The sequence below is a fragment of the Echiichthys vipera genome, assembly GCF_963691815.1.
Source record: "Echiichthys vipera genome assembly, chromosome: 9".
NCBI lineage: Eukaryota > Metazoa > Chordata > Actinopteri > Perciformes > Trachinidae > Echiichthys > Echiichthys vipera.
The window spans coordinates 17,678,751-17,691,623 of record NC_139834.1 but is presented as its reverse complement, the minus strand read 5'-3'; the positions used below and the strand labels follow the sequence as shown (position 1 = coordinate 17,691,623).

The window sequence follows — 12,873 nt, the reverse complement described above, 5'->3', positions numbered from 1 at the left end:
GTCAAAACATTTTATCTAATGTCATAGAAAGTTTATATGACAATATACATGAATTGAAACCAGTGTATGTTGTATGTTAAATAAACTAGAATTCCGCAGGACGCCCGTCATCTTTCTTTCCCAATTTTACAGCTTGCTATAGCAACAAAAACATCCTTTCTTTTTTTCTCTTTTTTTCATTTTTTATCATATCTATGTGCAGACACACAGGTCTCCAGTACCTCACCAAATACAAAGACAGCTCTTCTTCTCTCTTCAAAATCAGAGAGGCGTGCTTCACATTCCACAGTGTTTTCCCATCAAATGGATTCATACTTAATAACAACTGTAACCCAAGTAGTAATATAGAAATCTTTAACCCCATTTTCTCTAACATCTATTCAATGTCATTGTGATTCGCCGAGAAGTTCTTTTTTGGGAGATGTATTTATTGTCAAAACAGTCACTGATTGGCGAAGTTGCTGACAAATACAAGTCATTCATACAATATTTTGTGCAGTCTCTCTGGAGATAGAAGACAGAACATTTGAAGGTAGTATGGGGTGGCATTTACTATACATAGTTACATATTCAAGCACATATTTCAAAACATATAAATACACAAAGTAAAATATAACAAACTATTCAGTGCACTTTATATTCATCTGTATTGCAAACAACAACTAAATAAATATCACTATGCTGATATTCCAGCATATAAGACAATACAAGAAAACAGAACAATGCATCTGCCATGTACAGTTTTATAGTCAAAAGTTAAAAAATGACATTTTTGTTTTTGTTACACTAAAGATAGATTATCTGTGGTTTCTGACTGATTTAAACAATAAAGTGTTCCAGGAGTGATTCCAATATCTGTGATAAAACACTGCAATGTAGTAAATATTGTAATTCATGACATAGTGCTACAACGTGCTACGGCTTCTTTGAAACACTGCTATATAGTGACGTCTGGACCAAACGCTGAGAGACTGTCTTAAAAAACAAAATGTAGAAGTCCTATTGCCCTCTGCCTTTGTAGTCCGAGACACTTGCTTATGGGAGCATGACTCATCACTGTCCTCCTGGCTCACACCCAAACCGTCGTGGAGTGCTCCGGAGGTTTTTCCTACGGCAGACAACAGAATCATCATTTCGATATAATAATATATAGGACAATAATAAGAAATCTAATTTTTTAATTATATTTGTAACACTTTTTAATTTCTAACTTACCCTCTGTTGTTGAATATACATCACTGCATCATGAACAGTGACGAAAATATGCTGAGGGTTCATGTAAGTCATTAGACCACTTGATGTTAGGATCTTTAAGACGCTTTCTAAGAGGAGAGAACTCATCAATATTCACTGTACACAAGTAAATAAACTATATTTAAACCAAGAATACAATAGAGAAAACCATTAGGACGGGAATTATTCAGATACACGGGCCTTACCATTGCAATTTGACAAATAAACATGAACTCCAACTTTCTGGCATTCAGTACACATCTGCAAAAAGCCAAAAGCAATCAATCACATTGACACAATGCATGATACATGATACAAATGGAGAGAACCCTAAACAACAGCGAAGACTGAAGCATAATGCCTTGCTTTACTAGACTAACCTGGGTAAAGAGTCTTGCTCCAGCAACGTCAACAAATGTCACACTGCTGCAATCTATTAACACGGCCTGAACATCACTCTCAGATGTTTCTAGAGAACAAAAAAAAGAAAAGTAAATTTTGTAAAGCTTGAAATTATCTGCAGCGCATGTCTACAAAAATGCAAACATAACATTCTGAAAAGAATATTTACTTATTTCAAATCTATAGCTTTATTTTGTGAAACTATGTAAGTATCAGGAGCTCCACAATGTTTGCATCACTTACCAGATTTAAAGAACTCATTTTCTGAAGAAAACGATGTGTTTGCAATGCCTCTTTCCTAAACAACGATGAAGGGAGAAAAACAACAGTCTCATTATATATGACTTTCTTACAGTGTGAACTGTATTTTTTGTCTTAACTCTTTGTCTAACTGTCTAACTCAGCTCCTTCAGTGATTTCAGCAGTCATACCACAGTGCTGACGGTGGCCTCTCTCTCCCTTTTCTCCAGGGCTTTCCTAGCTTTCTCCCGAATGCGAATCTTCTCTGGTGTCAGGCCAAGCAGCCTGCTCATCTCCTCTCTGAAGAAGCTACGGTTGCCGTAGTAAATTGGCCCATTGTAAGTTAGAATCTTCACTCCAGGTACTTCATAGCACTGAAAGGAAAACAGGGCGTCCCAACTTTATTCTCGGATAGGCTGCATCGTCTCTGATATCAGGATTATCACTCAATGTTGGAATAAGCAATTTTGATTTTATGTGCCTCAAATTTAAGTTTAATGAAAGACCCCACTCTCAGTATGAGAATTAAAGTATTAAGCAGCATGCTCTCACCTTGCTGTGGTTCTCCAGAGGTCTATAAATTTCTGTATTGCTGGCCCGACCAAGCACTGAACAACCAGCCCTGTTGAATTATGGGTCATCAACTTTAATTAAACACATTATAAGGTATGATCTACACAGCTTGACAGGTAGGAAGTGATTCTCTTTTTCTCTGTAATGCATTTTAGTTCAGGGCTCCAATAAAACAACTAGTCCTCACCGCAGATTAGTGGTCTTCTCAGTTTATGTATAGCCTCTCACATTTGCATGGTACTTCTGATAATAGAGTCATTAGCAGGAGCACTGGATTGCACCATAGTATTTGTGCAGAGGGAATGGAAAATTTACCTTTGTGTGCGGCAGATGACGGTCATCATAGAGAAAACCACCCCGATAGCTAGGCCAAGATCCACATTGAGCACCACTACAGAGAGCCAGGTTACCATCCAAACCATCTAAACAAGACAGAACAACCTATTGTCATGTCAAGATATAACAGTTAACAATGAAGGCACGTCAGTGAAAATAATGGTGAATTTCCAGCCAAGTAATCATTGATGCACCCTCTTCTCTGCTAATGATCGCATGGCCTTTTAATACCTGATTCTCATTGGCTGGAAGAGTATTTATTTCAAAAGAATATTTATTTCAAATAACCTTGCAACTGTGATGCAGCAATTATTGTTTAAAGATACAAGCATCATAAATGTATCAACTAAGCTGCAGCTGATTCAGACTGTATGAAACATATTTTATTCCAGATGAGGTGAATTAAGCACAGTTTTTAATGTTTTACCGCAGCTGGAGCAGGATGGTATGATCCAATATGTGAAGATACTGAAAACCCCAATTAGATGTACTTTACTAATGGTAGTAGGGAGCTAATTAACCATATTCCGTTCATTCTCTTGTGTTTTATAACCATGCATGTGGACCATATTGCAGAACACACTTGTATGACTTATATTGCTCTATTGCCTTACAAAGTCGATCCTGCTGATTCTCCACAGTTCAGGTAAGTCCTGGAACTGCAGGAACATCTGCCTGAGGCTGGTGACATTGATGCATGCCAAGACTGCCTGGGGAGAGAGATAAAGGTTGAGATGAGACATTTCCCTCTTTCTTTCTTTCTTTTTCTCATTCTTGCACAGAAACACAGAAACACACCTTTGGTAGGAAGTAGAACAGCGGTCCAATCAGCAGCAGGACAATCAGAACAACCAGACTTGTGAACAAGCCAGAGAGCTGCAGGAACACACACATAACACACATCCCTTACTGGAGATCCCAGTGTGTTTTGTACGCTTTACTCCTTATTTGGAGCATTTTCTGCATTAACAATATAGAAGTTTAATATGCAAGCAAATCCCCAAAACAGCTACATGCAAAATCCACTCTTAGGTTTTAAGTCATTTCACTTACATTCAAGTCGATTAAAGCTCATAAAAGCTGTATTTTTTTAACTACTTATTTATTTTGCTACATACATTTAAGGTACTATCACATGCATAAGTAAACAGTGACGTATAGATCATAATATAGGCCTGTTTTTCTGCTGTATTGAAAGCATCTGTAAATATTCATTTAAATTATAGTGTTTGTCTCTATATTAAAGAGATATTATAGTGATTTAAATCCAGTTCTGTGTCATGGCAGTATGGGCAGTGTATGTAGAGAACAGTGTTTTTCTGTGGCGGAAATCCCTGAGGCGGAAATCAGGGTCCGCCAAAATCAACCAGATGGCACAAAACAGGTTTATACGGCACTGCCATGACACAGAAATAGAAAATAATGGGCAAAGTATACCTTTAAACAATCTATCTTTCAATTTATTTGAGAGTGATGACAGGTATCTGGTACCCCACCCCCTCCTCGTGTGACACTTCTGCTTACATTTGAATTGCAGATTGGGCCTTCAATACAAGGAGCCTACCAGTGGCGTGTGAGTGATACACAGAAGTTACTGTATATCATGTACACTACCTGTGTGTATCCTCCAGCACTCTCCAGTATATTAGTGGTGGCAAGAGTGGCTGAGCTCGGGAAGCAGGTGAAAAAAGAAGACACTGTGTTGGAGACACCGTGAGCCAGGAGCTCCTGAAATCAAGAAAAGGTTCAATACAAAAGGTTAAACGATTGGTGAGAATCTACAATATCAACATGCAGCTGTTGCATCTTCACACTTTACCTGGTTGGGATGTATGGAATATCCATGTTTATCGGCATAGATCATTGCCAGTGAGACCGACACAGCGTAGCCAACAAATGTTATGGCTACTGTGTCTCCAGCAATGTCAGGGAAAGTACGCAAGGCAGGCATCCGTGGTCCTGGGAATCTGAGGTTAGGAGAATTAAAAGTCACTACTGGAAGCTACTGAGCTCAGTCTTTTTATTTGGGTTTTTTTCAAATCTAAAAGATTACCCAGCTGGAATATGGCCAACTATCTCAATGTTGTAATTCGAGTCCAGTGATGAGGCATAGGCCACACCTGTAGCAATAATCACCTGAAGAATGAAGTATAAAACCATGACTTATAACCTGCCGATTGTATTATAATTAGTAAATGTACACTCAGCATTGATAAATCCAGCTGACTGACCGTGAGGATCTCCACAGGGATAGGTGTACGCAGGCGCTGGCGGAAACGCATGTTGATCTCCTTAACTGGCACCAGAACAGCCAAACACACCAAGGAGATGAGCAGCTCGGCCATGTTGGTGTGAGGCAGGTTCTCCATCACTGACGCTAAAGTCTGAACACACGAGTCAGTAAGCTGTGAGCAAACAGCACCGAATGCCCAAATAATTACATTGTGAATCAACGCTTACCTTGAAGAGGGAGAAGGTCCCAGTATGGCGAGGGAGCCTCAGCCCCAGCATGCTTTGCAGTTGTGAGACGGTAACATGGAAGGCAGCAGCACTGGTAAAAGCCTTAACAATTGGCTCTGACAGATAGGTGGAGAGGAAGCCCAGCTGAAGACCAAACATACAGAGCTGGGGCACAAGATTAATAATGAGCTTTGCCAGGGAATCAAGTCTGATAGTCTTCACAAAAAGACAGATTTGCCATCTCAGTTGAAAGATATTTTATTGCATATTTAATTCTGCTACTTTGTGTTTAACCCATTATATAGGCTTTCTTACCATAATAATTCCTGAGAGAAGTGCCACAGCTGAGGCAACTCCAATCCTCTGGGCCTCAAATTCGGCCACTTCAGACGCACTTGAGTTTGTCTCCATAGGAGTGGGAACCAGCTGCTCCACCACAGAGCCGGTCATCAGACTCACCACAGCAAAGGTACCTGAGAACAAGCCTATCATCTCAGTAACGGTAAAACACATAATAACGGACACATTGAGTTTAGGATGCATGCTTGAGATAATATAACCCACTTCTTTAAAGGTGCTATATATATGATATTTGGAGTCGCAATTTCCTGCACACGGCTCGCACCTCTGATATCACGAGCAAACATGGAGGTAATGGTGCTAAAAGTGCTAACAACAGCAACAGTGCAGAGAGAGCTAACCGTGTTGATGGGGTTTTTTTCACACTCACAGGGGCGACCTGCAGTAGTGTGACTTTATTCCCTGCTCAGGATGACATTACTCCACTATATATCTACATAGCAAATAGCTGTTCGCTGCTTCTCTTGAACACACAGTTGATGTCATGGACATTAGTCGTACCTGTGGACACATGGCGACCTGTGCCGAAAAACATGTAGAGGACCACAGGAAAGAATGAAGTGTAAAGGCCAAATATTGGTGCCACAGATGTAAGTAATGCGAAGGCCATGCCTGTTTAGGAAAAGACATTCAAAAAGACAGAGTTTATCAGTAAACACATTTTTTTCTAATTTATGTTCAGAATGTAAAATCTGTACTTTTATAGAATTATATGGTTGAAGAATGCAGAATGTCTAGTATTTACTATGTTGTCATTACATTGTTCATTACATTGTTATCCCACTTGTCTTCCGATGCTTGATCAGATTCTTTGGATAATTATTAATTATTATAATATATAAAAAATAATCATCATCATCATAAAAATCATGCATATATAATAATAATAATAAAAAATGTCAAACCACTCAAGGACACAGGCACAGATGAAACAGAGACAATACTAATAATGATGATGATAATATAATCGTAATAATAATAATAATAACAATAATAATAATAACTGTGTGTATTGTAATTTTTCATTAAGTATTATTTTGATGATACCTATTATTGTCCTTTTGTTATTGTTATTATTGATCAGTAACATGATAAAATCCTGGCTCAGTTAATTCCAAAATTAAATAATTTAATAACTAAAATTGATGTACTCAAATAATGTAAGATAAATAGTTTCCTTGTTTTTGTGACTGGCAGCAAATGCTGAACTGAACCTCATGATCCTGTATCCTGATGATAAATATGTTTACTCACCTTGTGGAATGTGAAGAATACCAACTGTCAGTCCCCCAATAGTATCTCCTAAAATCCATTTCTTTAGTCTGTATCTTGGCAGCCAGTTGAAAATTGGCACTCTTTCTTTCAACAGGTGAAGGCAGGCTCGCCTTGAACACCTGCACCTACTGGCGAGCTTTTCCCGGAGCCGTAAGCTTGAGCCACTCGTGTTATCATCGGAGCCGTAGGCCTGTTTGAAGCGGTCTTCTGTGTAAATATTCCTGTACACGGACACAGAAGCGCTCATATTGTCCCCGTGATGATAGCTCACCATGCAAGCCCTGCTGTAGAGTCAGTAAAGATGCTGTCTGTTGCAATACATTTATAGCAGACTCTGCCTTGACCTCTTGAGCCATTGCATTTTCCTGTCTGACTCTTCTAAGCCAATGACATGGCTCAAAGCTCAACCTTTTTTGTTAGTCTGGAAGAACTTTTTTCTGCCTCAGACAACATAAAGGTGAGCTGGTGCCACTTTTTTTACCCAACAAAAATCCTCTGGGTCCTACTGCTCTAAGGATTTTTTTTCAATAGAAAGTAGGAATACAATCTGTCTTTCCTTTAGTCACGCACAAGCATGCATGCACACACGCACACACTGCACAGTCTTACCCTCCCTTGTGTCCTCCAGGGAGCTATGCGGGAGGTACAAGCGCAGAGGAGGCACAATTAAGTCATACAATGTATACCACTGTGAAACGCCTTTAGGAGATCAAAGTGATATTGTTGATGGAGCTGAGGTGTAACCTCAAACCATGTCTGTTAGCGAGGACTTCATTTCCGAGAAGGATGGATGTCTGTAATGGGGGGGTGTTTAAACTGTGTAGCCACAGGGAAAAGGAGTCTGGTACCCATGAGAGCCCTGTGAAACTCAATCACACACGGCAGCCTGGATCAGGGATCAAACCACACCTTGACTCTGATCAGAGATCGTGAGTGATGAGCGAGATGTTCTTTGTCAGACAGGAGTGAATACCAGAGAGTTTTGGATAAATACAAGATAAAATTGATAAAACATGATACATTTGTGTGTTCTATATAAATAGAACTTGACTTCTTGAAAGTTTGTATGAGTATGAGGCAAAGGAAATCGCAATCTCAAGAGAGGCCCAGTCTGCCTGGTGGATATAAAACAAAGGAAATGTCTAGTACTGGGTGCTGTGAATGAACCTCTCCCATCTCTCATGAGGCTACGTGATGAAGTGCAGGCAATGCCACTGCTTTCTTTTGTTGCACAGAACACCCAAAAATTTGGGCTTGAAAGGGACCTTGGATAGAAGGGTGGAAAGTTTAAAGCCGCTCAAAATGTCCCATACCACACGTTCAAATCTTCAGCAAAGATTCAGCATTTGTGAAGTTGTATAGACCTTTTCAATGTCATTCCATTGTTAGGCAACAGCCAGAGTCCTTGTTAACTACCTGCAAGTTGATGTCATTCACGTACACTGCAACAGGAAAGAAAATTTGGCACATAAAATGTTTATGTCTACAACTGTGAAATAGTCTATACATTGTTGATACAGTATATGAGGTGAAATTCCAGCATGGTTACTTGAACAAAAGTAGTTTTGCTTCAACTTAACAGGTGCCACAATGTTCAACATACTGATGAATTCAGTTACAATATACAATAAAGGCCTGATGCCGTAAAATGTAAAATAGTATGGAGGACATGTCTTTTAGCTTAGCTTTAGCTTAAGCTTTATTTTTAAGCTATGAAAAACATTGTAATATTCTTCTGCTATGACGTCGTCTTCAAAGCGACACTTGCTGGATCCTTTCACTGACCTCTGACTCATTGTTAATGTAAAAAATCTTCTTTAACAGCTTTAATCTAAAGGATATGAAATAATGCTTCTCCTCAGACGAAGCCATAATTACCAGGGGGTGTTTGGTAATCCCACATACAGCGACAATTCTGGAGTCAGGTCAAATGATTTAACCCTGATGAATGTCACCATTTCTTTCTAATGACTATTATTGATTCTAAATGTATAAAAACAAAACAATGGGCTTATTTTGACAGAAATGTTGCCCATAGTGTTGTTACTCCATGAAAAACAAAACATTGCTAATGATGCAACTGGAGTCAAACAGGGTGTAGGTGAGAGCTCCAGCGATGTGTTACAAAGGTAAAGCACTGGATGGACACCCTCCAAAGTGTGATGAGCCTGTTTCCCTGTTTTAAACTAAATTTAATAAACAGACATGCATGTTGAGAGTTGTTTTTGTTCCACTGTCATATTCCTAGAATTTCTCTGGTGTAGAGGAGATGCAGTGATATAGGGACTTCCTTTAAATGCCAGGAATGCGGGCCATTGTGTTGATCAGCTCCAGAGGATTTATGAACATACAGACGGCGTGGTGTGTCTGCGGGCTGTTTAAACAAGATATTAATCAGTGGTAAAAGGAACAATGTGTTGAATGGAAAAGGATATGGAGTGTTAACCCCAAACTAGACGAAACCCTCCTGCTCCATCATAACACAGACAGCTCTTAATAAATTTAAACAAGGAAAATGAGAATACCTGAATGGCACTCTGAGCCACAAAGCATACATTTGTGCCACTTTTACAATCCAATGTGCATTAAGCAATTAGCTGAAAGGATATCAACACCTTTTTATGGACACAAACTGTGCCGAGTGATATGACCATTTTTGTCCAACAAATACGCATATTGTAAATGTGAAGTCACATTGTGTAAGATCACTTCAAGTTTTTAAACGTGTAAAATTAGATGAATTTTAAAGGGGAACACCACCTAAATTAAGATTTCCAATATGTTATTTCCTTGGCCTGGAAGTTAAATCAATATTTTTGAACATGAGCTATTCTCTCTCAAAGCCAGAAACCAGAGAAGTAAGTCTCAAACTTATGATGTCATCAATTATAAAGTGTGGAGTTGCTCCATACACAATAAATAGGAGACTTATTTTCTTTTTCTTTTTTCTACACAAATGAGCTTTATTCTATTGTAGTTTTCTCAGTTCTGAAATAGAAAATGTACCCAATTAATCAGAACACACCCCCAGGTGCTATGTGTCATCTACTGTGCATTTCCAGACTTTATACTTTATGGCATTACAAATTTGAGTTTTAGCGCTGTAGTTTTTGGATTTGGTGAAGAATTGTTAATGTCTACTAATAGTTTTAGACAGTGAATTTTGAAAAATTTGTGCTGTTGCCCTTTAATAATTTTCTGCTACCCTGTAGAAAGTCTTGTTTCCATTTTCAGCATTGTTGTTGTTCCTGAAGTGCAGCATTTTTCTGGAAAACAAGCAATTATTCTTGACTCATAAAAAACACTTGGAGAGTCTCGTGAGGCTGATGTCTGGCAGCGTACCACATGATCCCACTCTGGTTGTCGCATTAGCATTAATCACATTATAAAAATATCTCATCCACCCTGTCTCCTTCATGCTGAGTGTGTGTCCTGATCTTGCAGGGTCTTTCTATTATTCTCGTCAAGGGAGAGGCTCCAGTCATTTGTTGGCCTATAGTTCCTGCTATTGTTCTTTATCTGCTTTATGGGATGCTTGTCCCGACCCCCCATGGTAAGTTACTTCGGAAATGACCTTTTCTTATGAGGCTGACTGCTGGCAGCCAAACATCTCCTTGTGTCTCTGTCTCCTTACCTCTCCCATCCCTTTCCGTTTGCTGCTCCTCTCCATCCATTAGTGCCTCTCCTGGTGCTGTCCAGGTACTTACATTGTTTGACTTCATGAATCATGTCTCACTGAAGAATTCTTCCTGTCTGCTCATGAATTTGTTGTAATTTGTCACTCGTGCCGTACAACGTTTTTGCAGGGGTTACGAGCCGAGCACAACTCTGGATTTGTCTAACAGGCCTTTGATGTGCGTTGAAAAGTGTTTTTTATGGGAGCTTGTCGGGCTCTATTATTTAGGCAAGACAATAATTAACAAATATTGCATTGTTTAACCAATATCAAACACGTTTTTCCTCTGCTAAATCTGTTCTTGACTGTACCTGTAATTAGCTATGTTTTGATTTCCCATGGCAACACACTAAAATTTAATTACTTTTTGTTTAAGATCTGTAGAGATTTCCCTTCCCTTGTTCACATTTATAATTCTTATACATCTTGCTTGTAAAGTGTGAAGGTTTTTAGTGTTTCTTTCATACTTTCCCTTAAAAACTTTTTTTCTAAAGATATTTTTGGGCCTTTATTAGATAGTGACAGACAGCAGAGTGGAGAGAGAGAGGGGATGACAAGCAGCAAAGAGCCGCAGTTCCGTGTTGCACCAAAGCCACTGCAAAGGACTCAGCGGGACGGCACACCAGTTGACCTACAGGGCTGCGCCTAAAACGTTTTTATCTTTGCGTGAGTCCAGTCGGTTTCAGTGTGAGTTGCTGATTTCCTGTTCACTGTTGATGAACGTCTCTTGACCTCCACCACACCTACACTCGTCATGTCCATTCATCAGACATCTGGGTCATGCATCTCCTGGGCGGGTGAGGCACTCGCCTACATCCACGGGCTCCCCAAGGAACTGTGTCCAAGTGGAGTGTGCGCTCACAAAGCATCCTCCACAATCAAGTTTTATGTTCTCATTAAGGTTACAACACGGATGACGACTTAAAGACGTCATGCACTTTAACCTAGGAGAAGCACATGGTCATTTCTATCTGATTAAGGGTAGAGTGGATTATGAACAGGGTAATTGTTTTGTGTGCCACTGTCGAAGGAAGCGCACTTTATCAAGCACAATCACTTCCACTCTTCCATGTTAAAGTCTAAACATACCAAAACAGGCAATTAAGCCGCTTGTCTATCATATGAAGAGAACAAAAGGTTAAACCTGGATTCTTATCTGACCTTTCTTTCCTTGCTGATTGTCACTGTCCTGTCAGGATATGGTGCCACATATGAAAAAAGACACTCATTTGTGTTTAGTCTCATCTGTGGTATTTCTGTCCAATAGTCACAGATGCCCCTCTTGCTGACCTAAAATCTCTACTCTCCTTCTGGGTACAGATGAGGGATATGGTCTTTGTATAACATCTGCCGTCATGCAGTACAGCAGTTTTGCTCCACAGTTTTTATGATTTTCAAAATAACAATTAGATTGCTAAACCATGTAGGGGAGCTGTTTTGAACCACTGAGGGCCTGGGTTATGGGATGTGTCACTTCCTAGCCCATGCCAAAGCATTGTGCAGCTCAAGTACACAACGGCGACACAGCCTTGAACTACATTGTAAAAGCTGCAGCTGCATTGTTTGCTTCACCTTAACACTTCCATCAACACTAGATTCACTTTCAACTGTAGAGAGGTAATAGCGTTCAACACAACAAAGAAAAAAATTGTTGTCATTTGAAGCCCTCAGGCCACACCCTATACTGTAAATTCTTCACAACTGGTGTAAGTACACTGGTGTAGAATAATGAGTCCCAGATGTAATACTGAACACATCACACAACGGGTGGACTAGAAAATATAAAGTGGTGCGCTGATACATGTAAGTAACCCTCTACATAATACTTAAAGATGCAGGTTTTTTGAGAAGATGCACATAGACTGAAATCAGCCACAGTGATGGGGGTTTGAGGGAATGGGATTTTGTGTTGATCCACTAGTGATTCCAGTATTTTGCCTTGTGCGTGAGACTCTGATGGAGTGGGTCCTTGAGAATCACCAGTGCAGCCAGGTTCACCTTACACAGAGTTCAGGGCAGGTGGGTTGGGCCCATTGACCAAAAATGTTGACTCAACAACTTTTAGTAGTTTGGATATGTGTGCACCGACATCATGATCCTCAATGCTTGCCTAATAAAGGGTGTTTGACTCCTCAAATAACCTGCTAATATTAGTACGCTTGGCTAACAGTCTTATTATACTACCTATGGTGGTTATACTGACATAGTGTTACTGAAAAAAAAAACAGAGGAGCATATCTTCCCAGGGAAAAGAAAGGACTAGAACACTCTCACTTACATGCAGTCAAAAAACGTGATTATGTTCAGGTAAAGGCAAT

The 12,873-nt window shown here is 39.6% G+C and overlaps 1 protein-coding gene across 1 annotated transcript; it reads right to left on the bottom strand.

Annotated features, from left to right (window-relative positions):
• Positions 1 to 635: 635 nt before the first annotated feature.
• On the bottom strand, positions 636 to 7,176 carry slc26a10 (solute carrier family 26 member 10). Its single transcript, XM_083920203.1, has 18 exons — positions 6,859 to 7,176; positions 6,106 to 6,216; positions 5,560 to 5,717; positions 5,245 to 5,409; positions 5,016 to 5,168; positions 4,838 to 4,920; positions 4,604 to 4,751; positions 4,399 to 4,512; positions 3,583 to 3,660; positions 3,399 to 3,494; positions 2,764 to 2,870; positions 2,428 to 2,497; positions 2,067 to 2,249; positions 1,879 to 1,933; positions 1,614 to 1,702; positions 1,440 to 1,494; positions 1,216 to 1,322; positions 636 to 1,108 (listed from the first exon to the last, which is right to left on the bottom strand). The coding sequence occupies exons 1-18, from the start codon at positions 7,151 to 7,153 to the stop codon at positions 1,070 to 1,072; spliced, it is 2,106 nt and encodes a 701-aa protein (XP_083776329.1). The 5' UTR covers positions 7,154 to 7,176; the 3' UTR covers positions 636 to 1,069.
• Positions 7,177 to 12,873: the final 5,697 nt, after the last annotated feature.

Bases quoted from the DNA above. Each gene is read 5' to 3' on its own strand.
- slc26a10 (XM_083920203.1), bottom strand. From the start codon at position 7,153: ATGGTGAGCTATCATCACGGGGACAATATGAGCGCTTCTGTGTCCGTG. The intron at 5,169-5,244 runs GTAAGCGTTGAT...TCGTGTGTTCAG, and splicing joins GGACCTTCTCCCTCTTCAAG to ACTTTAGCGTCAGTGATGGA. The intron at 4,752-4,837 runs GTAATCTTTTAG...TCCTAACCTCAG, and splicing joins GTTGGCCATATTCCAGCTGG to ATTCCCAGGACCACGGATGC.